General features: G+C 46.4%; 2 protein-coding genes across 4 annotated transcripts; one reads left to right on the top strand and one right to left on the bottom strand.

The window, feature by feature from the left end:
* The first annotated feature begins 66 nt into the window (after positions 1–66).
* On the top strand, positions 67–13,781 carry POMT1 (protein O-mannosyltransferase 1). 3 transcript variants are annotated; one of them, XM_030506967.1, is made up of 21 exons: positions 67–189; positions 784–907; positions 1,561–1,704; positions 1,984–2,090; positions 2,688–2,738; positions 3,077–3,223; positions 4,225–4,336; positions 5,070–5,135; positions 5,708–5,801; positions 6,221–6,376; positions 6,957–7,087; positions 7,338–7,433; positions 8,757–8,849; positions 9,924–10,020; positions 10,112–10,204; positions 10,611–10,731; positions 11,002–11,099; positions 11,609–11,722; positions 12,235–12,361; positions 13,051–13,228; positions 13,446–13,781. In XM_030506967.1, exons 3-21 carry the CDS (start codon positions 1,583–1,585, stop codon positions 13,618–13,620), a joined length of 2,178 nt encoding a protein of 725 aa, XP_030362827.1. In that variant the 5' UTR covers positions 67–189; positions 784–907; positions 1,561–1,582; the 3' UTR covers positions 13,621–13,781. The 3 variants fall into 3 exon arrangements, with proteins under 3 accessions (XP_030362827.1, XP_030362826.1, XP_030362828.1); XM_030506968.1 differs by having other exon boundaries at positions 107–189; positions 1,397–1,704; XM_030506966.1 differs by lacking the exon at positions 784–907 and having other exon boundaries at positions 102–189.
* Positions 13,656–20,025, bottom strand: UCK1 (uridine-cytidine kinase 1). The gene is made up of 7 exons (XM_030506969.1): positions 19,918–20,025; positions 19,669–19,828; positions 18,801–18,897; positions 18,556–18,698; positions 18,368–18,462; positions 17,306–17,354; positions 13,656–16,924 (listed from the first exon to the last, which is right to left on the bottom strand). Exons 1-7 carry the CDS (start codon positions 20,002–20,004, stop codon positions 16,737–16,739), a joined length of 819 nt encoding a protein of 272 aa, XP_030362829.1. The 5' UTR covers positions 20,005–20,025; the 3' UTR covers positions 13,656–16,736.
* Positions 20,026–20,639: the final 614 nt, after the last annotated feature.

Below are 20,639 nucleotides of genomic sequence, written 5' to 3'. Positions count from 1 at the left end.
GTCGCCATAGCAACGATGGATGCTCCTCCCTTTCCCGCCTTCACGGCGCTACGTGCGTCTGACGCCACTTCCGGCGGCGGGAGGGAGGGCTTGGGGGGGGCTGCCGTTACCTCAGGGCCGGGGTCCCGGTGCCGCTGGCTCCGCCGGGGCGCGGGGGGCTCCCCGCACCTCCGTGAGGCTCATGGCGAGGTTAGTGGCGCTGCTGCCCCCCAGCCTGAGGCTCAAGGCGGGGTACAACCCCCGGGGGGTGCTTCGTGAGGGGAGGGTGAGAGGCCTGGGGGGGTAGTGGTCCTGAGCCGCCCCAAAACGCCATGGAGGGGGGTACAGGGCTGGATGCAGGGTGGCTGGCGGGTCCTGCTCACCCAAGGATGAGGTTTGGGTGTGAAGTGGTCCTGCCCAGCCCCCCCCACATAGAGCCCAGAAGGGGACACAAAGCCTGGGGGGGGTTAGTGGTCCTATCACCGCCTCGTAAGGCTCATGAAGGGGATGCAAAGCCTGGCAGAGGGTTTGTGGTTCTTGAGGAGGCGTGTGAGGTCTGGGGGGAGGTTGTGCTGCGCTCCTGCAGGGAGAAGCAGAGTCCTCTCCATCAGGGGGTCCTTGGGGTCCTGCGAGGCGATGGTGGAGCACCGGCGATGAGTGGCCTGCCCTTGTCCTGGGTGCTGCAGATGGGGCGGTGCTGTGCTGTCCACAGTGCTGTGCTGTCCCCGGTGCCAGTGGAGGGCACAGCTTTGCGAGGGGCTTCTTAAAAAGTCTGTTCCACACAGCACTTGTGTCTCATACCAGGTAGTGAGAAAGAAGGACAGTGGCACCGTGCTTGATGGTGGTGATGTGCCGGCAACTTGCTTTTTTCTCCTCTGATCAAAGCCATGCAGATGGATTTATTCTGGTAATTTTCAGTTGTATTGAGGTGAGGAGATAAAACACTGATTCCCTGTTTTCTGACCTAGCTTTTAGCAGTTCTGCCAAGCAGGAGCAGAGTTCGGTCCTGCTTTCTGCAGTGCTCCCCCCTAGGCTGCGCTAGAGCACCTACCCCTGCGCTCCGGGAGCGGCTTTTTGATACAGAGGATGTTTGTGGGTTCTGCCCTTGCCTCACCAGCTCCAGAAATACACCAAGTTTGCAAGGAAATACCTTTTTTGCTTGTTTTTAAAGCTACCTGAGCAGCCTGGTGCCCGAGCATGTGGTTTGCCTATCAGTAACATCAGAATTTGGGCTGGGAGGTTTGCTTTGCGCAAAACGGAATAGAGGCTTGAATTAAGCTCTTCTGTTTCTTAAGAACCAGTGTAAGAATAAGCAAAGTTTCTAGCTTAGCATTTACAACACACAACATAACACATGTAGAAGCATGATACACATGTAGGGCAGATAAAAACTTCATTTTTACAGTGACTCCTTTAGATACAGCAGAAAACACATAAACATGGAAAGCGAGAGGACTTGGGAAGAACAGCTACCATGAGTTGCTAGAAGCAGAAAGTAGTGGTGAATGCTCTCTGTTGTATGATCTTCAGCAAGCTTTGAGCAAAAAGGTGACTGCTGCTCTTCTCTCTTTGCTCCTGGAGGCTTGGACAGACCTTTGACAGGATGTTGGGATTTCTGAAGGAGCCGGTTGTGGTTACTGTGGAGATAAATATGAACGTCATGGTGTTGACTCTGATGGGATTAATAAGCCGACTCTGGGGGCTTTCCTACCCACGGGCTGTAGTGTGAGTAGAATAGTTTATTTCCTACTTGAATGGCACAGACTTTTGTTTTTTAAACATTTGTGAGTAAGAACACAGGAACGGAAGAGCAGAGCTTGCCTGATATCAGCCTCTGTAAATACAGCGATCGTGTTTCCCTCATGGAAACTCCTGAGGGGAAGGTAAAGGGGCGAAGCTGCTGCTCTTAGCTTCCTGCCAAGAGATCAGTGTTTTCTTAGTATCCCTGTAGCCTCCGGGATACTTCCAGTTAGATTTGATTTATTTCTGCCTCTTGTGTTGCAGTTTTGATGAAGTTTATTATGGCCAGTTCGTTTCACTCTACATGAAGAGGATCTTCTTTGTGGATGACAGTGGCCCACCTTTTGGCCATATGCTGCTAGCTTTGGGAGGTAGGGCTCTCCTGAAATTGAGAAGTGGCTGCGGCCTCTTGCTGTGAAAGAGAGAAGTGCTCATTAGAAATGAGTTGTCAGATCCTATTAGTGGGGAAAAGCACAAGGCAGATGAGAGATTCTGGTGTAGAAAGAATTAGGATTTCCCTTATTTAGTATCATTAGGGGGCTGTTGCACGAGTTGTGGGGAGGTGATGGAGCTGTGTATCCATTACCTCATTGTTACCCAATGCTTTGGATAAAGAGAAAGGTAAATGAGAACTGCTAGTGACTAGAAATAGCAGGCAACAAGCAGATTTTCTGAGTTCCTTTTTGTAGCTGAGATATGCACAACATGGAAGTGTCTATATGGGAAGGAGAGATTAAATATACATTTAACATTGTCACTGACAATCTGCTGTTCCCAATTTATATTCTTTGTGCCTCTGCACATTATCAAGCACTAGTGCAGGCATGACAGTACAAAAGAGGACCCTTTGGGGAAAGAGGGCTTTCATGCATGGAAAAGCTGTGTGTATGGGAAATGGTTCCCAATTTAGCACCGGTTTTTGTACTTGTTTTGAGGCTGGAAGTTCTGAATTGTTGCTTATGTTGCAGGTTACTTAGGAGGATTTGATGGCAACTTCTTATGGAACAGGATTGGAGCTGGTAAGAGCTGATTTTAACTGTCTCATTCTTCTGAGAAAATAAGCAGTATTTCAGCAGCTGACAGATTCCTTTTGACTAGTGGAAATAATGCTTTATCTGACACCTTCACTTCTCCTCTTAAGTACGACTTCTGCAGGTCTCTAACAGAAGTTTAAGGTACTATGATTCCATAGCACAGATTTTTTAAATCAGTTAAAACAGTTTAAGCAGTACAATAAATTAGTAAGAGTAGGAGTTAGATTCAACAACTTGCTGCAGTCATAATGAGTTCTGAACTGATCTGTCTTCTCTGCAATTGAGTTTCCAAATCTGTGCATCACTGTTGTCTCCTACTTCAGAATACAGCATGAACGTTCCTGTTTGGTCCTTGCGGCTCCTGCCAGCACTAGCTGGTGCTCTCTGCGTGCCTTTAGCATACCAGATTTTGGTAGAACTGCAGTTCTCCCACTGTGCTGCGCTCGGAGCTGCTCTTCTGATTCTCTTAGGTAAGATTATTCCCTTGGGCCCCATTCTTCATACAGGAGAAAAGTGTCCCTTTTCCCCCTGTGAATGGGGAATGCTGGAGTAGCATCTCCCCACAGAATGCTAACAGCACATCAGAGCCCACTTTCAGCCCTGGCCTGTGTCAGTCTCTGCTGAGCCTTTCTAGTCCCCTCTGTCTTTACAGCTTTGCAGCAGGCTGCTGTTCAAGGCTGATGCTTTATACAAGTTCATTATTAAGCAAAATGGGCACAGCCTCACAAAAAAACATTTATTGCGTCCAAGGAGACTTGTACTCTCTTCCTCAGAGGTTTGCAGGATGAGTTATAACATACTGGTTTTTAACTGCAGGATGACGCTACTTAGGGTCAGAGCTCATCAAATTTCTTCATCACCAGATTGCAGCAAACCGGTCTGTGTCCGTAGCACCATGGTTTGACATTGTTCTGTAACTTGGTTGCCTTTTTTTTCTCTTGAGGGTCTGCTGGCAGCTGCCTGAAAGGGAAAGAGCCTCTCAACAGCCCTTTAACAGTCTGATAAGAGAAACTTCTCCTACCTCTTGGCTGCTCTGATTCTGGCTCAGGGAATCTTGCACAAAGCAGCTCCTTGCAGCTCCCTTTAGTGAAGATCTGTCATCATGCACGTTGCCTGCCGGGGTCACTGCCTGAACTCTCTTTGCTTTGAGAAACACCTCTCTGGATTTCCCAGCATTGATTTTCTTTGCCTTTGTAGGCAAGCACAGCACCTTTATTTGCCTCCTGCCAGGCTTTATGACTTGCTCACCTCTTTGTCCTTGGAGACAGTTATGGCCATGTACTTTGCTCCTGCTCGGAGGTTTTTGTCCCTTTAAACCCAACAACTCCCTATTACAGCCAGTAAAATTGCAAATGAATTATCTGTCCTTAAAGGAACAGATCCTTCTGTTGGTTATGGTGTGATTGTCTGAGGTATCACTTGCCTATAGATAAATTTCTCTAATTTTGTGTATATTTCTCTTTTCCAACAGAGAACTCTTTGATCACTCAGTCAAGGTTCATGCTCCTGGAATCAGTTTTGATTTTTTTTATCCTACTTGCAGTTTTGTCCTACCTGAAGTTCTACAATTTGAAAAAGCACAGGTAAAGCTGGATTGTCTCCCATCCTTTTGGATATTCTTGTGATCTTTTTTTCATACAGACTGTGTGGGTTTTTCTGTAAGTCGCTTCACCATTCTGCAACTCACTTCATCTCTCCATAGAATCCTATGCTTTGACCTCTCATATGGCTGCCCCAGAAGTTTTCTCTTCTGAGCAATGTCAAGGATTGTTTTAAGTAGTAGCAAGGTTGTCTTTTGCATTTTGCAATTAAAAAAACCTCCCTTGTGAGCACTCCTTTGACCACACAGACTTTTTATATAGGTTTCCTTTTGTGCACAGAAACACTGATGATAACAGGTCACTGAATGCTCCTTTGTTTCTGTTTACAGGCACTGAATATAGAGATCCTTGTCTCTCTTCTTGTAACTTCACATGTTCTCTGATCCTTGCAAAGGATAACGTAATCTTTAGTAAAGTAAAATTATCTTTAAACTGAGCCCAGCAGGTGATGTAGTACGTCTCTGTTACCTGTAGTATCAGAAGGCACGTAGCATTCAGTTTTGCTTTCCAGGATACAGAGAAATACATTTAAGAGCACTCTGTAGGTCAGGGCTGAGAGTTGGTGGCATGGGAGGTTCAGAATGAAAATAAGGAGTAGAATAAAGAATAGTGGAGTCCTGCAAGGTTTTTTTCAAGTTAAATTGCCTGAATTCTAAGGATGCTAATAAGGTGCCCAGGTCTCAATCACATCCTTGCCTTTGTCTTTTTATTTAAGTTCCTTCTCTGGAAGCTGGTGGTTTTGGCTCCTGTTGACTGGAGTAGCTTGTTCTTGTGCTGTTGGGTAAGTGATGACATATTACTTTGTTTTAGAAAGCTGGCTGTCCTGCCTGCCATCTGAGGTGTCAGTGGGCCTTTGGATTTTGAAGACTGATTCTTGGTGCTATTCTGGGCAGACATCTCCATGACTTTTCAATGAGTTAGCTTGTTTCTATAGCAAGGATGTCAATTCATCAATTCACAGGGGGCAATACCAGGCATTAGAGGGTGCTGTCCTCGTAAGAACAAAACACACTTCTCAGAGATGGCTTTGTGCTATAAATCAGCATCTGCATTTCACCCCTCCCTCCTAGTTGCCTCAAGCTTCTGTAAGTCTGGATTTAGGGGCTCTGTGCTTTGTGATTTGCCACCTTGTCATGAAGAAGGTTCTCTGTCACTGTGGTTATTTAATGTAATTGACAAACAAATTATAGCTTCTACTGTCAAAGCCTTGAGGCTTATTTATGTTGTGTGAAACTCGTCATGGACCTAAGTCCTTGGACTTTAATGCATCTTGTTCAAAATAAGGTTTGAATGCTTATGTCTTGTATTAGGTAATTATTAACCGTGTTCTTTTTTTATGCACTTTCTTGTCAGAGTGAAATATATGGGCCTGTTTACCTATATACTGCTCTTGACCACTGCAGGACTCCACTTCTGGCACGTGATAGGAGACCAGAACTTGTCAAATGTAGGTAGTGCAACATGCAGAATATATTACATGTAACTTTTCAGTCCAGGAGCCTTACAAACCCACAGATGACAGTGCTGTCTGTAGCTGGGTTTTGTCCTTACATTCCTCTTCAAACCCTCTTGTCATAGAACAGTTTCTCAGCTCAGTTGCTGGGGAAGATGGAGTTAAGGTTAAGAAAAACATGTGTGTGACTGGCTTTTCTGCTCTTACCCATGTCTTGGTGATCTGTGGCTTAGCAGCTATACTGTTTCACATACCTCCTGCTAGCTCCAGCCTTGGTGGAAGTTGTCAAGCTGTCCATGAAGTTACAGCTGAATGAGGGTGGTTGGGGGAACTTAAACAAGCCAAGTGCACTGGTATTTTAATATTTTTCATATCTGAAGCATGAAACCAGTGAGTTCTCTGTGTTGTTCTAGGTTTCCTTGATGTGCCATTTTCTAGCTAGGGGACTGGCCCTCATCATCATCCCAGTGGCAATGTATGTGTCCTTCTTCTATGTTCACTTGACTTTGCTGTATCGCTCTGGGCCTCATGACCAGATTATGACAAGTGCTTTCCAAGCCAGCTTGGAGGTAAAGAAAATGTGGCCATAAAACTGATTTATTAGGGGAGAAGAGGGGGAAATGTCTTACGTTCACTATTAGAAGAAAGGTATGCAATCTTGTTCCTTTGGTCCTGTATATTTGTTCCATTTAACTACTTTGCTGCTGTAGTACTGCTTTAAGATGAAGCAATCATGATTGAAATCCTAATTACAGATTAAAAGCTTTTTCAAGGTGAACAACAAACAGTGTATTAACTCTTCTGCTGAAGATTTGTCCTCTCCTACAGAAAACTCTATAGGGGTAGATACATTACTGAACTCTTGAGTGATGATGTGTACTACAGGGTGATAGTATGATTTTCTGTAGAAGAGTGCTTAGCCTGTCTTTTAGAACAGCATGGTTTTAGGGATATTCCCTGTGGTCTTTGAGGCCTGGGTGTATTTACTATCTGCTGAATATGATGCTGCAAGATTTGATTTTTATAGGTACAGGTAAATGAGAAAGCATTGTGCTAAGATAATGACACGTGACACATGACTCTCAATAGATTTCAAACAGCCTCTGCGTTGTTTCTTCTTTCCACTTACCCTGTCATTCTGTTTCTCAGGGTGGGCTGGCTCGAATCACTCAGGGTCAGCCCTTAGAGGTGGCCTACGGCTCTCAGGTTACTCTGCGGAATGTGTTGGGCAAGCCCATGCAGTGTTGGCTCCATTCTCACACAAATACCTATCCCATCAGGTGAGGAATCTGGTTGGGTCTGTATCAGGGTCAAAGTACCCTCTGGTTTTTCACCTGCCAGTCCAACTATCTCAGTTTGGGTCCTGGCAATCTCTTCATTAATCCTTCAGAGCACACTGCAGATGCAGACATTCTCTGTGCTCTGTAGGAGTGGAGCCAGTGATCTAGTGCTGATTTGTGTTGCTGTGACTCTCTTGAGCACAGAAATGTTCCATAACACATCTGTGGGGTTTTTTAACCTTCTATACAGGTATGAGAATGGCCGAGGTAGTTCCCATCAACAGCAGGTGACCTGCTATCCCTTCAAGGATGTGAACAACTGGTGGATCGTCAAAGATCCTGGAATGTGAGTATGCAAGAGATTTAAATGCCATGCTGCTGTAAGCATAGCTTCGCTTTGCTTCCAAAACCTGTCCTAGCTTGGATTGGACATAACTATTCTATGAGGCCATGTGTGATCCCAAGTGAGTGATTTCAGCTGCAGAGTTGGTAAGGGAGGCTCTTTGCACACTCCTCCTCAATATGCTAAAAGCATTATCAAGGACTCTGAAATTCTGTCTGAACTGCTCCTGCCAGAACATGGGCTGTGCTGTGCACAAGGGGAACTTTAAAGACTCACAAGACCAGTGGGAACTCTTCAGGTGCTTCGCATGAAAGGAAGGTTCTGCCTTTTGATGTGTGTGAGCCAGACATTAGAGTGCCTTGATGAGTTTTATCAGACTTGAATGAGTCTCAGAAGAGGGTAGAAATCACTTTTGCAGAATGAGTGTTTCTTTGTATTTAAAAGTGTGGGATGAGCTGTAGAATCTTGCCATGTCAGGAGGGATTCCAAGTGGGTGCCTGTGCCTGAGAGGTCTGGTTTGTGCTGAAGTGTTTTGCCATTGCAACTGTCAGTGAAGAGCAGAACTCTGCCAGTAAAAGCCCTTGTGTGATATCATTTCATACTGATTAAAAAGTTGCTTTTGATGGTTTCTTGTGTTGCTTTGGAAACTGTATAAAGAGTCCTACCAGAAGGACTGTGAGCTATTATAAATCATACCCACATTGGGAAAGTTTGTGCACAGTGCAAACCTTTCAAGCAGGGACTCCTCTACCAGAACCACAGAAACTCAGTATCATCTTAAAATTCTTCAAACTCAAGACTCTTATGAGCCCTAGAGAATGTGAAGTCTTTCTGTAGAATAGAATACAATAAAATACAGCCAGTAGTTAGCTTTACCCCTTGCCAAAGGATGCCTTATCCCTCTCCAGAAGCAAGAAGAGAGTTTGGTCTGCATGGTAGAGATAGCCATTGATCTCTCTTGCAGTTCTGCCAAAAGTGACATTAGTTATAGTACAAACCTGTCAGACCTCACTGAAGCACTTATTCATTGCACAAAAGCCACCAAACAGCTGCTTGCTGGAAATAAACTGAGCTTGCTTCTGACTGACCCTGATTCAGACCACTGACCTAATGGCTGGGGTGTTAGTATCTCATTACTGATCCTGAGTCATTCTGCCCTTAACTCACCTTTGCCTTGATGAGCTTTGGTTCCATCTATCTGCAGATTGCTTTAAATTCTCATCTTACTGCCTCAACGTCTGTCCCTGCCTGCAGCTTCTTGACCTAAAGGTTGCCTTATATCTAAGGAAGAATGTAACCACTTCCTCTTGGGTGTCACTCCACCAGGCAGCAGCTGGTGGTGAGTAACCCACCGCGTCCTGTCAGGCACGGACACATCGTGCAGCTGGTCCACGGCATCACAACGCGGTACCTCAACACGTAAGTCCTTCCCTCACCCTCTGCTGGGTCTGCTGGCTCATTCTGCTGCTTGTCTCTCAGAGTAACTGTTCAGGGCTTGAAGCACAGTGACCTTGCATTCAGGTATATATAAACTGCCTTTTATTCATGGATTATATATGCATTATATATGCATTATATATATATGCGTTACGTATGTATAAAAACTGTTATTCATGGATTCTTAAAAGGGTGGGGCTAGGAGGGCCCTCATGGTTAGCTGCATAAGCCATCCCTGTAGCCCAGAAAAAGGATGCTGTATGCTTGTTTATTTTTGGCAGTGGGATTTGATACCAACCACAAACTGTTCAGTGGCTGCTAGCTGTTTCTGGTCTGCTCTACTAGCAGCCTTCAGCGGGACTAGTGGTGGTTTCAGCCATGTTCACATTTCATGGTAGTTCTGCAGACTCCTAAATACGTAGGCCCCTTGGCAAGTCTTCATCCCTGCCCCTTCACTGCCTCCACTCCAAGCAGGTGCAGATACTTAGTATTTTGTGTGACTGTTAACCCAAAGTCAGCTCCACTCACTTTGATGGAATACTCCTGTGTGAAGGATGTGCTCTGGAAGTGAGGAAGATGTGGTGGAGGATCCGGTGTGCTGTGGCTGATTGCCATGGCTTCTTGCCTGTTTTGTAAAGACTGCAGTATGAATTTGCCTCCTGACTGCTTCCTGAAGGGCGTCTGCCTATACTTGAATATCAGATTAGGAAGGGGGTTGGGTTCTGAACTTGGGTTTTTGTTAAGTCCCTTCCAAACCTAATTTGTTCATTATTGGAAACCTCAGTGAACAGCATCTCTGTTTGTCACAATCAGTGCTTGTTCTTCAGCCTGGCATAGCAAGCATCTGTATTGGCTTCCTCTGAGCCTGTTCCTGGCAGCTCTTGGTAGTGGGGAGGGTTCTCCTTCAGAGAAAACAGTGCAATCTGTATAAATAGATGTGTTACTTTTTGCTTTATTACTGAATCTGGTCTGAGCCAATTCAATACCTTTATGAGTTTGCTTTCTGTATGAATTTGGGAAATGGTGTTGGAGGATCTTGCTTTGCTTGTCCTCTAGGCATGATGTTGCTGCCCCTCTTAGCCCCCACTCCCAAGAAGTTTCCTGCTATATTGATTATAACATCTCCATGCCAGCACAGAACCTCTGGAGAGTGGTGAGTGGTCAAAGGGAAGGGAGGAGCTCATCATGTTGCAGCAGAAACAGCTGAGACAACATGACAATCCAAAGACATCTTTCTGTTGCAGGAAATTGTAAATCGGGAGTCTGACACAGATGTGTGGAAGACAATTCTGTCAGAAGTGAGGTTTGTTCATGTGAACACTTCTGCAGTGCTAAAGGCAAGTGGATTTATGTTTGTTTGCCTGCTCTGTGCAGTTCTTGTAATCTTATAAACTACTCATCTCTCTGCTCCAAAATGCCCAGCATGCAGAGCCGAAGCAACTTTCTCAGGAGGTTGTGACCAGTGTACACAACTGGGGCTTAGATAATGCCTCAGGAACTGATGCTGAGTCTGTGTGTAGTATGTGCCAGCAGCTGGAATAGTTAAGGATCTCTTCACAGAGTTTTCCAGAACCACTGACTTTATGGCTGTGGCACTTGTTAAGACAATATCACATGGTGTCTCTTCACATACTTTCTAGCAGTCCCTTGCTGTCCATCCACTGCTAAGAGTGGGCCTGGGAACTTCCATCCTCAAGTTCACATGGGCAGGGCTCTAAATTTATGGTCTTCTTTCACTTTCAGCTCAGTGGAGCATCTTTACCTGAGTGGGGATACCGGCAGCTGGAGGTGGTTGGCGAGAAGCTGTCCAAAGGCTACCACCAGAGCATGGTGTGGAATGTGGAAGAGCACAGATATGGGAAAAGTACGTCTGAGCCATGTTCTTGAAGCAGATCTCTGTGAGTGAGGGTTGCTTCATGTTGATGGGAAGGTGGTATCGTGTGTATGTGTTTTCAGCAAGCTCTGGCTCCATCGTGGTGTCAGGATCCCCTTAGGGGGCTCCTGCAGTTGGACTGTGTATTGGAGACAGGCTCCCTGGAGTGTGAGGAGCCAGGGGTATATCCTATGTGCTCGCTCCCCTTTCTAGCTTTCTGTCTGTTAGTGGTTATTTCTGAGCTATGCTGTTTTCCTCCAGGCCTAGAGCAAAAAGAGAGGGAGGTGGAACTCCACTCTCCCACACAGATGGACATAAGTAAAAACCTCAGCTTCATGGCAAAGTTCACAGAATTGCAGGTGAGTGCCTTGTTATTCCCTTCATCCCTTCTGCTGCAGGGCAGGAACCTGAGCATTTCTGCAGGCTCTGAGCCTGAGGATTCATTGTTTATTCCTTGCTGATAGAGTAGTTTGGCTTCCTCACTGGAAAAAAGTATTTCAGAATGCACTTAGAAGGGCATTAGAGATTTATGCTATTCAGTAATGAATACCCAAGTGATTGTGTAAAAAAAGAAGGGGGAGAAAAGGCAGTTGGGTACCCAGAAGCTGTCTGAAACTGAACTGTAATGTCCTGTATATACAGCCAGTTGTGTTGGTGCCCCTTACTAACACTGTAGAAGTTCACTGAGGAAGTGCATTATATAAAAACAAAATAAACCTTCTGTATTGATCAGTATCAAGTATGAGATATGCAAAATCCCACTCCCAGATTAGGAACTTAACATCTTACATCTGGAGCTGTTTACTCATGCCTGCTATCCCACTCATTGTTCCAATTCTGAAAGCCTTCTGTTTGCTTTTTTTCCTAGTGGAAAATACTGACATTAAAAAATGAAGACACAGAACATAAGTACAGCTCCTCTGCTCTCGACTGGATCACGATGGACACAAATATTGCCTACTGGCTCCACCCAACTTCGAGTGTAAGTATGAGAGGTAGAAGTAAATGAGTAAATAAGAGCCAGGTGAAGAAATCAGCCTTGGGTTCAGGTGTGAGCTCTGGGAGTGTGAGTGGGAGCAGGGCTGCAGTTCCAGCCAAGGAGTTGTGCCAGGATTAACTTGTCCTGTATTAAGAATATATTTTCCCTGAGGGTTGGGGTTGTTTTTGGCATGAGATACAGCTTTGACAGTAGTTGCTTTTAATTAAATCATGTCTTCTTGGTTTTGGTAAAGGAAAACTGCAGTTTAATAGTTTCCATTATTGATTCCATTTAGGAGATGAGTTCATTTCCAATAGCATCTTTTAAATGCCTTACATTACAAAAGAGTCTTAAAGCAGTGAAGTTTATCAATCAACCAGCTTTGTTCCAGGAAAGATCAGGTTCCTAGCCAGGCACATCCTGACATCATATAATTTAGCAAGTAGATGTAGGTAATATTTAAACTTAGTTAAAAGAACTGCAGCATGTTCCTACTTCTGGCTTCTATCCTTCAGGCCCAGATCCACCTCCTTGGGAATGTTGTCACCTGGGCTTCAGCTAACGTTGCTGCTCTGATCTACACGTGTCTGTCCCTGTGGTACCTGATACGACGCAGGAGAAAGATCTATGACATTCCTGAAGGTCTGATTCCATTGTATATGTGTGTGTCAAGATTGGGCAGGGAAGGAGGGTTGTTCCTTGCTCTGCTACACTCTAATGGCTCCCATAGTCATTTACAACTATGTGCTTGGCTATCCTAGCACTCTTTCCTGCCCCCAAGCCTGATATTTGTATTAGGAATACACAAACAGCTAGTGTAGCCCTTGAAGAGGGCTGATTATGGTTATCATATGATGACCATCACCTCATAAGACAATATAGTAGGTATTACAGCATTTGAGTAATTCCCTGGGTGTAAGAAACATCCAGGCCTTTGCTTTGGATTCTACTGAGCCCTTTAATGATGATTTAAAAGAGGCAGATACTGGCTGTGTGGGGAGGGGTTTATTCTAGATGTGTTTGTTCCTACTGAGGTACCATCTCCTCTGCATGGCCAGGCAGTTTAATGCTGATCTTTCTGGCACTATATTTTGTTGTCATGCTGTGAAGCTGCTCCATATGGGCTTTAATCTGTCCTGATGGGTACTTAGAACCTTGTGTGACAGAACATAATCACTTCCCTCAGTTGAGTGTGGTTAAGTTAAAGGTTGTATTAGCACAAACTATAGCGAGTGCTAGGAAAAAACTAAACCATGACAATAGGCAACCTCTTAGAGACTTTATGGTTCCAGGGACTGTGCTTTGAGATATCTATCTTCTCTCTCCTGCAGATGCATGGCAGCTCTGGGTATCAGCTGGAGGGATCTGTCTTGGAGGCTGGGCTGTGAATTACTTGCCCTTCTTTGGGATGGAGAAAACACTGTTCCTGTACCACTATCTGCCTGCCCTCACATTCCAGATTCTCCTGATTCCCATCGTATTACAGCACATCAGTGATCATCTCTGCAGGTATTTGGTTTTAATAGATAGGTAGACAAGAGAAGAGACACTGTTCTCTTCTCCCACGTTGGCACCTTGGCAAGCTGCTGCAAGGAAAGCAGTGTTTTTTCCAGCAGTGGCTATAGTGTGTTTAATGAAGAGAGGCCATATATAAGTCTTCCTTTTGGATGAAGTATTTGACCAGTCTTGGTGTAACTGCTTTTTTCCCCTCCCTCTCTCATGCCAGATCTGTGCTGCTCAAGAGCATGTTCACTGCATTGATCGTAGCCTGGTTCTCTTCAGTTTACTTTGTCTATTGCACATTCAGCCCTGTGACCTATGGGGAGCCCTCCCTGTCTGTTACTGAACTGAAGGACTTGCGCTGGAAGGACAGCTGGAACATCCTGATCCGAAAACAGTGACAATTACCATCTCATTACAGGCAAAAAGAAACACATTTTATGCAAAGCCAAGAATTTATTGTTAGTGTAACTGAAATCTTAACAGACTGATCAAATAATTGACAGTAGGTCAGCTCTAATTATTACAGGAAAAGAAAATAAAAGAACAGTTACAGAAAGGTCTCAACAGTAATAGAGTTGTTATGAACACAATTCCCAGATTCTACCTGTGTTACATTCACCCTTCCACTGCTCCTCAGGGTTGCTGACTTCAGTCAACAGCATCCCAGCTCCTTTGCAGGGAAGGGCATGCTACAAGGGTTTCTTCTTCCTATCCTGGGAGTAGGATGGTGATGGTTCCTTCCTTCTTGCACTACATTGCACTTCAGGCTATTTTATATGTTTCCTAGCACCTTGGTCTGCAATTCCATGCTACAAGTTACTATAAATGGCTGCTACTCTCCAACATGTCAGATACTTCCCTCTGTTTTCTTTTTATTCCTAAAAACTGGGGTTTTCCAGCTCTAAAGCTTACACGTTTTTAACCTTCAGTAGTTGTCCCTGCAGTCTCCAGCATCATCCCATGACTGTATTCCTCAACAATGCATTCTTTGCCCCCACTTCCAATGCTCTGCTATCATCCCTATTTCATTACATTACAGCACTAAGCCAAGTTTATAAATAGTTCATTCTGCATAATGACTTGTTACTATTATCTCTCTATAATCATTTGGCATAACCATAATTTTTTTATGAAGCTAAGCAAAAATAAAACAAACAGACATTACAAAAATTGCTGTTACAGCTAAACAAGCTAAAACAAAGCTTCAGGCAGGCCAGGAAGTCAGCCAAAACCAGAAGAATCCTTTGGCCTTGTGGCATTCATATGAAGCCTGTGGCCTGTTACTAGCAATGGCAGGATCACATTTAGTGGGCTGCAGGGTTACACCTCAATCTCATAGGAAGAGGAGCTCAAGGTAGAACTGATCATGCTGACAAGAAACCTGCTCTAACTTGTACACGTGGGTTCAGGGTAAACCCACTGTAACTCAGCCCATGCCCTGGCCTGCACCAGCAGAGGAATTCAGAATAGAATGTGCACGTGAAGGACAGGGATTGCTCAGTGAGGACTTTGTAATAGCTCTGTACAGGTATCAGCAAGGGTTATAGTACCTACCCCACATCCCATTCATTTTCCTCACGTGTCTGCAGCAGCAGGATCTCGCAGTACAGCCCAGAGCTGACCAGGAACAGCACTCCTAGCCAGACCAGAGTGCTTTTTATAGCATTCCTCACTGCTCTAACAAATGCTATTCAAGGCTGCTTCGCGCTCCCTCTGCCCCGAGAGGAAGGTATGATCAAACACCACAGCCATTCAGAGTAGGTTTTAGTGACTGTTTTGCTCCTACTTCAGTCAGCCCTGATAGCTAATGCTTCAGTGCAGTAGCTCATACTCTAAGTCTGGCACCCTGAGCTAAACAGCACCCAGCAGCAGTTAGGAAAGGAGCTTTCTCCTCAGCATTACAGAAGTGTACCTCTGAGCTGTGGGGATCACGAGCAGATAACAAACCTTTACTGATTTCCAGTGTTGAAAAGACTGTAAGGGATGAAAGTGCAGACTGCATTTTTCATTATTTATTTTCCTCCAAAGCTTCAGCCATTACAGAACTAACAGTAACAATTCTGACTTAAGAGCAAAGGGAACTGCTGAGTCTAAGAGCATCCCCAGACGTGTCCCTTTCTGTACCTTTGTGCTGCTGTAGTGCAAGAAGCACGAATACCTTTTATATAAAACGTCATTTCTGTGTATCAGCCAAAAAGTCACACACCCACATCCAATACATCCAACACATCCAACACAGCCAGACCCTGGGTTTAGAAAACTAGCAAATATGAAAAAGTTCCCCTTAATAATCTCCCTCCCCCTTATCCCTTCTCAAAATTACACCATAAGTCCAGACTCAAGAAGGGTATCACAAGGACATTTTCAAAGGCCCAGCTTGCACTTCATTTCATTCCAGAAACTTCATGGTGCTGCAGTATCACTTATCTGGGGTAAACTACAGAAACTGGGATGTCACTGTTTACTTCCAGCCTCTTGTCTGCTCTGTTTAGCAAACCAGACATTCTTGAGTTTAAACTGAATGCAAGGCAAGCGCTTTGACCCTGCTGGAGGGTAGAAGTGTGTCCAGGCAGCTCTTTGTGCCATCAGAAGGAGGCTCCTGCAATTCACAGCTTTCCCCCTTGCTGATCTTACCACCCAGCTCCAGAAGCTGACGGATTCCACCCAGCAGAATCTGCAACCAGCAGTACAGAAATGCCCTAACAGACACTAATACTGACAAGGTCAGGTCTCTGTTTCCATGAGCAACTCAATCCAGTTGGAGCTCACACGTTCAGTAACTGTGGTAAAGACAACTATTTGGGTACAAAAAACAATCAAACAGCGTAGCAAAGTTTGGGAGCTTAGAAAGGAATAAATCAGGAACCAGAATCACCCAACTTGGGCCTGTCCACTTGATGAACTGCAAGTTCCCTGTTTCACGTCTATCTCAGGGGAGAGATTCCTCTGCAGATGAATTTTTCCATCCCCACACGCTAATATAGGGTAAAAAGGAAGCTGGCCATCAGGAAAGCAATGCCACAACCCAAGGTACCAACAAGGTGAAGAAGAGAAGGCCTATACCTGCTTGTTAAAAATTAACAGGGTGTGAGCTAGTCTTGGCCAAGAGACTGCTTTTTCTTTCGAGAAAAACAGGTAGCTAATTTTCCTCTAAGGAAGATCACCCTTAGGGAAATGGGGTCTCTTGCTAACCCCCTCAGCACTTAATTTTCGGGGGAGACTTCAGCATCAGATCTCAGTTTGAAAACTCAAAAAAGGCAAGTGGCACTGCCTCCAACCAGTTCATCAAGTAACATCAGGATTCCAGGCATGGCAGGGACCAAAGGGAGAGGTTTCGGAGAGGAGAGGGGCTGTATGCCAACTCCTTCCTCTCCCTTACGCAAGGTGTTTCACACCAGGATCCCTGCCACCGCTAGGATGATTTAAAGGGCACTTCACCAACCATTCTGTTGAAGTCCTTTTTCCCAAAGTTGTCTTCATCGTTGGTCTGGCAGATCCTTCAGACACTGAGGGGTTAGTGTGGACGGCTGCTGGATTCCAGGTGGGAACGCTTCCCGGCCGTGAGCACGCTGCTGCTCTCTGTTTGCTCCGGGAATGGGCGCTTGTAGGTCCGACCGTGTCCGTTCATTGCTCCTCGCTGCCACTTGCAGATGTCTCCGTTGAGGATGTCTTGAATGTGCTGCACTATGAGGTTTATAGCAACTGCAGAGAGGAATGGGAAACACAGCACATGTAAGGCCTTCTTGGCTGAGCTGTCTAGAAAATGTGGAGCATCCAGCCCTCTTCAACTCAAGTTTTAACAAGCCCTTAAATGAAACTGTACCAGCCCTCTGCAGCGAGGTCAGACCTCAACAGAAACCACCAACTGCAAGACCAGTTTTAACACTGGTGTCCTGCTCTGCATCTGATAGCACATTGCTTTTTCCAGCCCTCAGCAGCTGGTTATCCTAGAGGGGCTTAAGCAGCTCCCTCCCCTACAGCAAAACACCTTTCCTTAGAAGCCTGCAAACAAGGCAGCTCTCCTCCCAGCCCCAAAGGTGGGCTCCCCAGAGAAATCAAACAGAAAACCAAAATCCCTTTTACCCATGTTGTCAACTCCTCGGGGGATGATCACATCTGCATACTTCTTTGTCTGTAAAACACAAACAGAGACTGTTAATGGGCAAAAGTCAGGTTTATTCTAGGAAGAAGCTACCCAACACCAGAAAGCTGGGGGCTAAGATGGAGGGGTTTCCATGCTCTGGGCTGCAAGGTAAAGCTCTTGGTTATGGCAAACACCTAAATGACTTGAGAAGTCATACTGGATTTAAGATCAGGGATTGTTCTTACTGTCCCTCTGCAGTACCTCAGGTAGCAGCAGTACCTCAAGCCTGGAGTACTTGCTTACCCGCTTCAAGGCCAAGGTCTGTTTGCTAAGAGCTGGTTCTCATCAGCATTTCATAAGCCGCTGCTAAATCCCTGCCAAGCACTGAGGTACTCAACACGCATGTGAAAGTCAGTTCTTCCTGCCTCTGATGACACTTTATTGATCTCCACCACCACAGAGCCCCTGATCTCCCCACTCTCACAGGCTGGCAAACTCAGCATTTCTAATGAGTGCTTTTCCAGTCCCAGAATTGCTCTGATCCAGAGCAAGAGCAAGAGCTGCCTTTTCCATCTTACTTAATCCACAGTCAGGATTTTGTTCTCCAAAGGGTTTTTTACAAATTAACTCGATTATGTGAGCACCTAAATAGGCCCCGCATTATATGGCATAGAAAGCGGATGCTCTAAGGGTCTGCCCCAGGTATTCACCAGTGTTCCCTGTTAAGAGAGAGCCTGTAGGAAATCAAGCTCCTCTTTCTTCCTTCAAGACTTAAGAATAAATGCAGAGTGGGAGTGTTTCAGTCAGAGGGGCCCATGTGCTAAAATAGCCTCCTGGGATTTCCATGGTGCTTTGCAAGCAGAATGGACCAACCATTTCAGCTCCTTAAACAAGCAACTTGTAATGGTTAAATAGATGGGGCAGAGAGAAGAGTGTGAGATGGGTGAAATATAAACACCAAAAGCCACCGCATCTACAGCGCAGCTCATCCCCAGGCAACCCTGCTCCTTCTCTCCCCTCCCCAAAAACCCCACAAATCAAATGAGTGAAGCCTTTAGTACCGGTAAGCAGAACTCCTCAAAGGCAGGCTTGACAAACGTGGTGTACTGGGTGAGGATCTGCTCCAGGTCCCTCCCACGTTTCATATCTCGCAGAACTGGGGTGGAAAGATAAAACACACCAGTCTCACCACAATGGACAAGGCACATGAGCAGACTGCTGCTGCCTGTGACAGCACAGAGGACATTACCTCTGCGGGACAGCCGGACATCGGAATCTGTGTCAACAAAGAGCCGGAGATGAAACATGTCCCGAATGTCTTGATTGTAGAAAACCAGGATCCCCTCAAAGAGCACAACGTCAGCAGGATAGACCACTGTTGTCTCTGCCTGCCTGCCAGGGAGAAACACCCAGCACAGGCTGTCGAATGGGCTTCACACCATGGCTGGGTTCAACCCCCAACAAACAAAACCCCTTCACAACCCTCACACCTACCTCGAATGTGTCACAAAGTCATACGTTGGCACCTCAACTGTTTTGCCCTCAACAATATTTTTCAGGGTCGTATGCATCAAGTCGTTATCAAAAGCATCTGCAAGAGGAAGGTTTAAAGAGGAACAACTATAGATGCTGCTGCATCAAATGTTCTGCTCAGGTTTTCTAGACCTGAAGGAAAAACTCCGCCCAGTATTCCACTAGGAAAAGAGGAATTTACAGCTTATTCTTTCCTACCAGCAGCAATCTAACACTCCCCACCCAAGTGATAACTGCTGCACTTGGTTACAGAGATAAGGAAGACAGAACTTGCTGTTTATAGTGCAAGTTTTGCTGCAACTTGCAGCGAAATTAAGAACCCCAAAGTGAAGCTGCTAATTGTGTAATTTTACCAAACCACTTGCTAATTGTATAGTATGCAACTCTTTTAATCTGTTGGCTAAGAGTAATTTAGAAAAACAGAGACATCTCTCATGCTTCTCATTACCCACCCTGCTGAGCCTACAGCAGGCACCAGGGCAGACCATGGTCCTGTTTGCAATCCGTAACACTACCCTGAGCGAGGGGAGCAGCTGTTTATGGGCACAGGAAGGGATTTGGGGGATGTTGGGGTTTATTAGAGCCTCTTAAGAGCCGGGAATGAGGAGACAGCGCTTGTGCAAACCGGGATCCTCTCCATCATCGCGCCCTGCACTGGAACAGCAGTCGGCAGCAGCACTAGGGCTGATTTAGCGATAACAACGCGCACATGAAACACAAACAGGTCGGTTCGGGGCCAAGAAGCGCTTTTACCACCCAGCACCGCTCATCCCCGCCCCGAGCTCACACCAGGCTGGGACCGGCGGCGGGGGGGGGGGTTCGGCCTCACCGGGGTGGTCGAAGTTGTACTGTCCCTTGAGCGCCTTGGCCTGCTGCTCGGCGGTCAGCACCTTGTAGAAGCTGTCCTGGCTGAGGATCAGCACCTTGCGCTGCCGCTGGTCCACCTCCTTCTGCCCCAGCAGCTCCATGATCTTCTCGCACACTGTGGACTGAGCGGAGGGGAAGGGTCATGCGGGGCCCGGCGGCGGGACCCCACCACCACCACCACCACCACAGCGCAGGGGACCCCGGGTCTCACCTTGCCGCTGGCGGTGCCGCCGCTGACGCCGATGAGGAAGGGCCTGGGCCGCGGCCGGTCCGGATCGGGGCCGCCGGCGGACGCCATGGCGAGGCTGCGGGCGCGCCGCGGGGCATCATGGGATTTGTAGTCCGGGAGGGGTGGTGCAACGGGACGCGTGGTCACGGAGGGGGGCGTGGCCACTGAGGGGGCGGGGCTATGAGCGTGTGAGACCCGATGCGACGGGGATGGGCAGCAGCGATGGCGAAGGTCCTTCTATAGCTCAGATGTACCTTGTACAGCGTGTGTGCGGGGACACGGCTCCGTGTGTGTGAGCACATGTAGGTGTGTGCAGGACACGGCTCCGTGTGTGTGTGAGCACATGTAGGTGTGTGCAGGGATGTGTGAGGAAATATGAACGTACAACAGAAGGACACAGACACATGTATGTGTGAGACACACACCTACAGTGTGCACACCGTGTGTGCGGGGATGCACAGGCTGGATATTAGGAATAATTCTTTCCGCAAAGGGTGCTCGGGCATTGGAACAGGCTGCCCAGGGCAGTGCTGGAGTCACCATCCCTGGAAATGATCAAAAACCATGTTATGAGGCCCTTAATGACATGGGTCAGTGGTGGCCTTGGCAGTAACAGAACCACAAACTGGTTTGGGTTGGAAGGGACCTTAAAGCTCATCCATTTCCAACCCCTGCCACGGGCAAGGGCCCCTTCCCCTAGAGCA

Source organism: Strigops habroptila, chromosome 15, assembly GCF_004027225.2.
Source record: "Strigops habroptila isolate Jane chromosome 15, bStrHab1.2.pri, whole genome shotgun sequence".
Classification (NCBI taxonomy): Eukaryota; Metazoa; Chordata; class Aves; order Psittaciformes; family Psittacidae; genus Strigops; species Strigops habroptila.
This window is presented reverse-complemented; position numbering and strand designations above follow the sequence as displayed.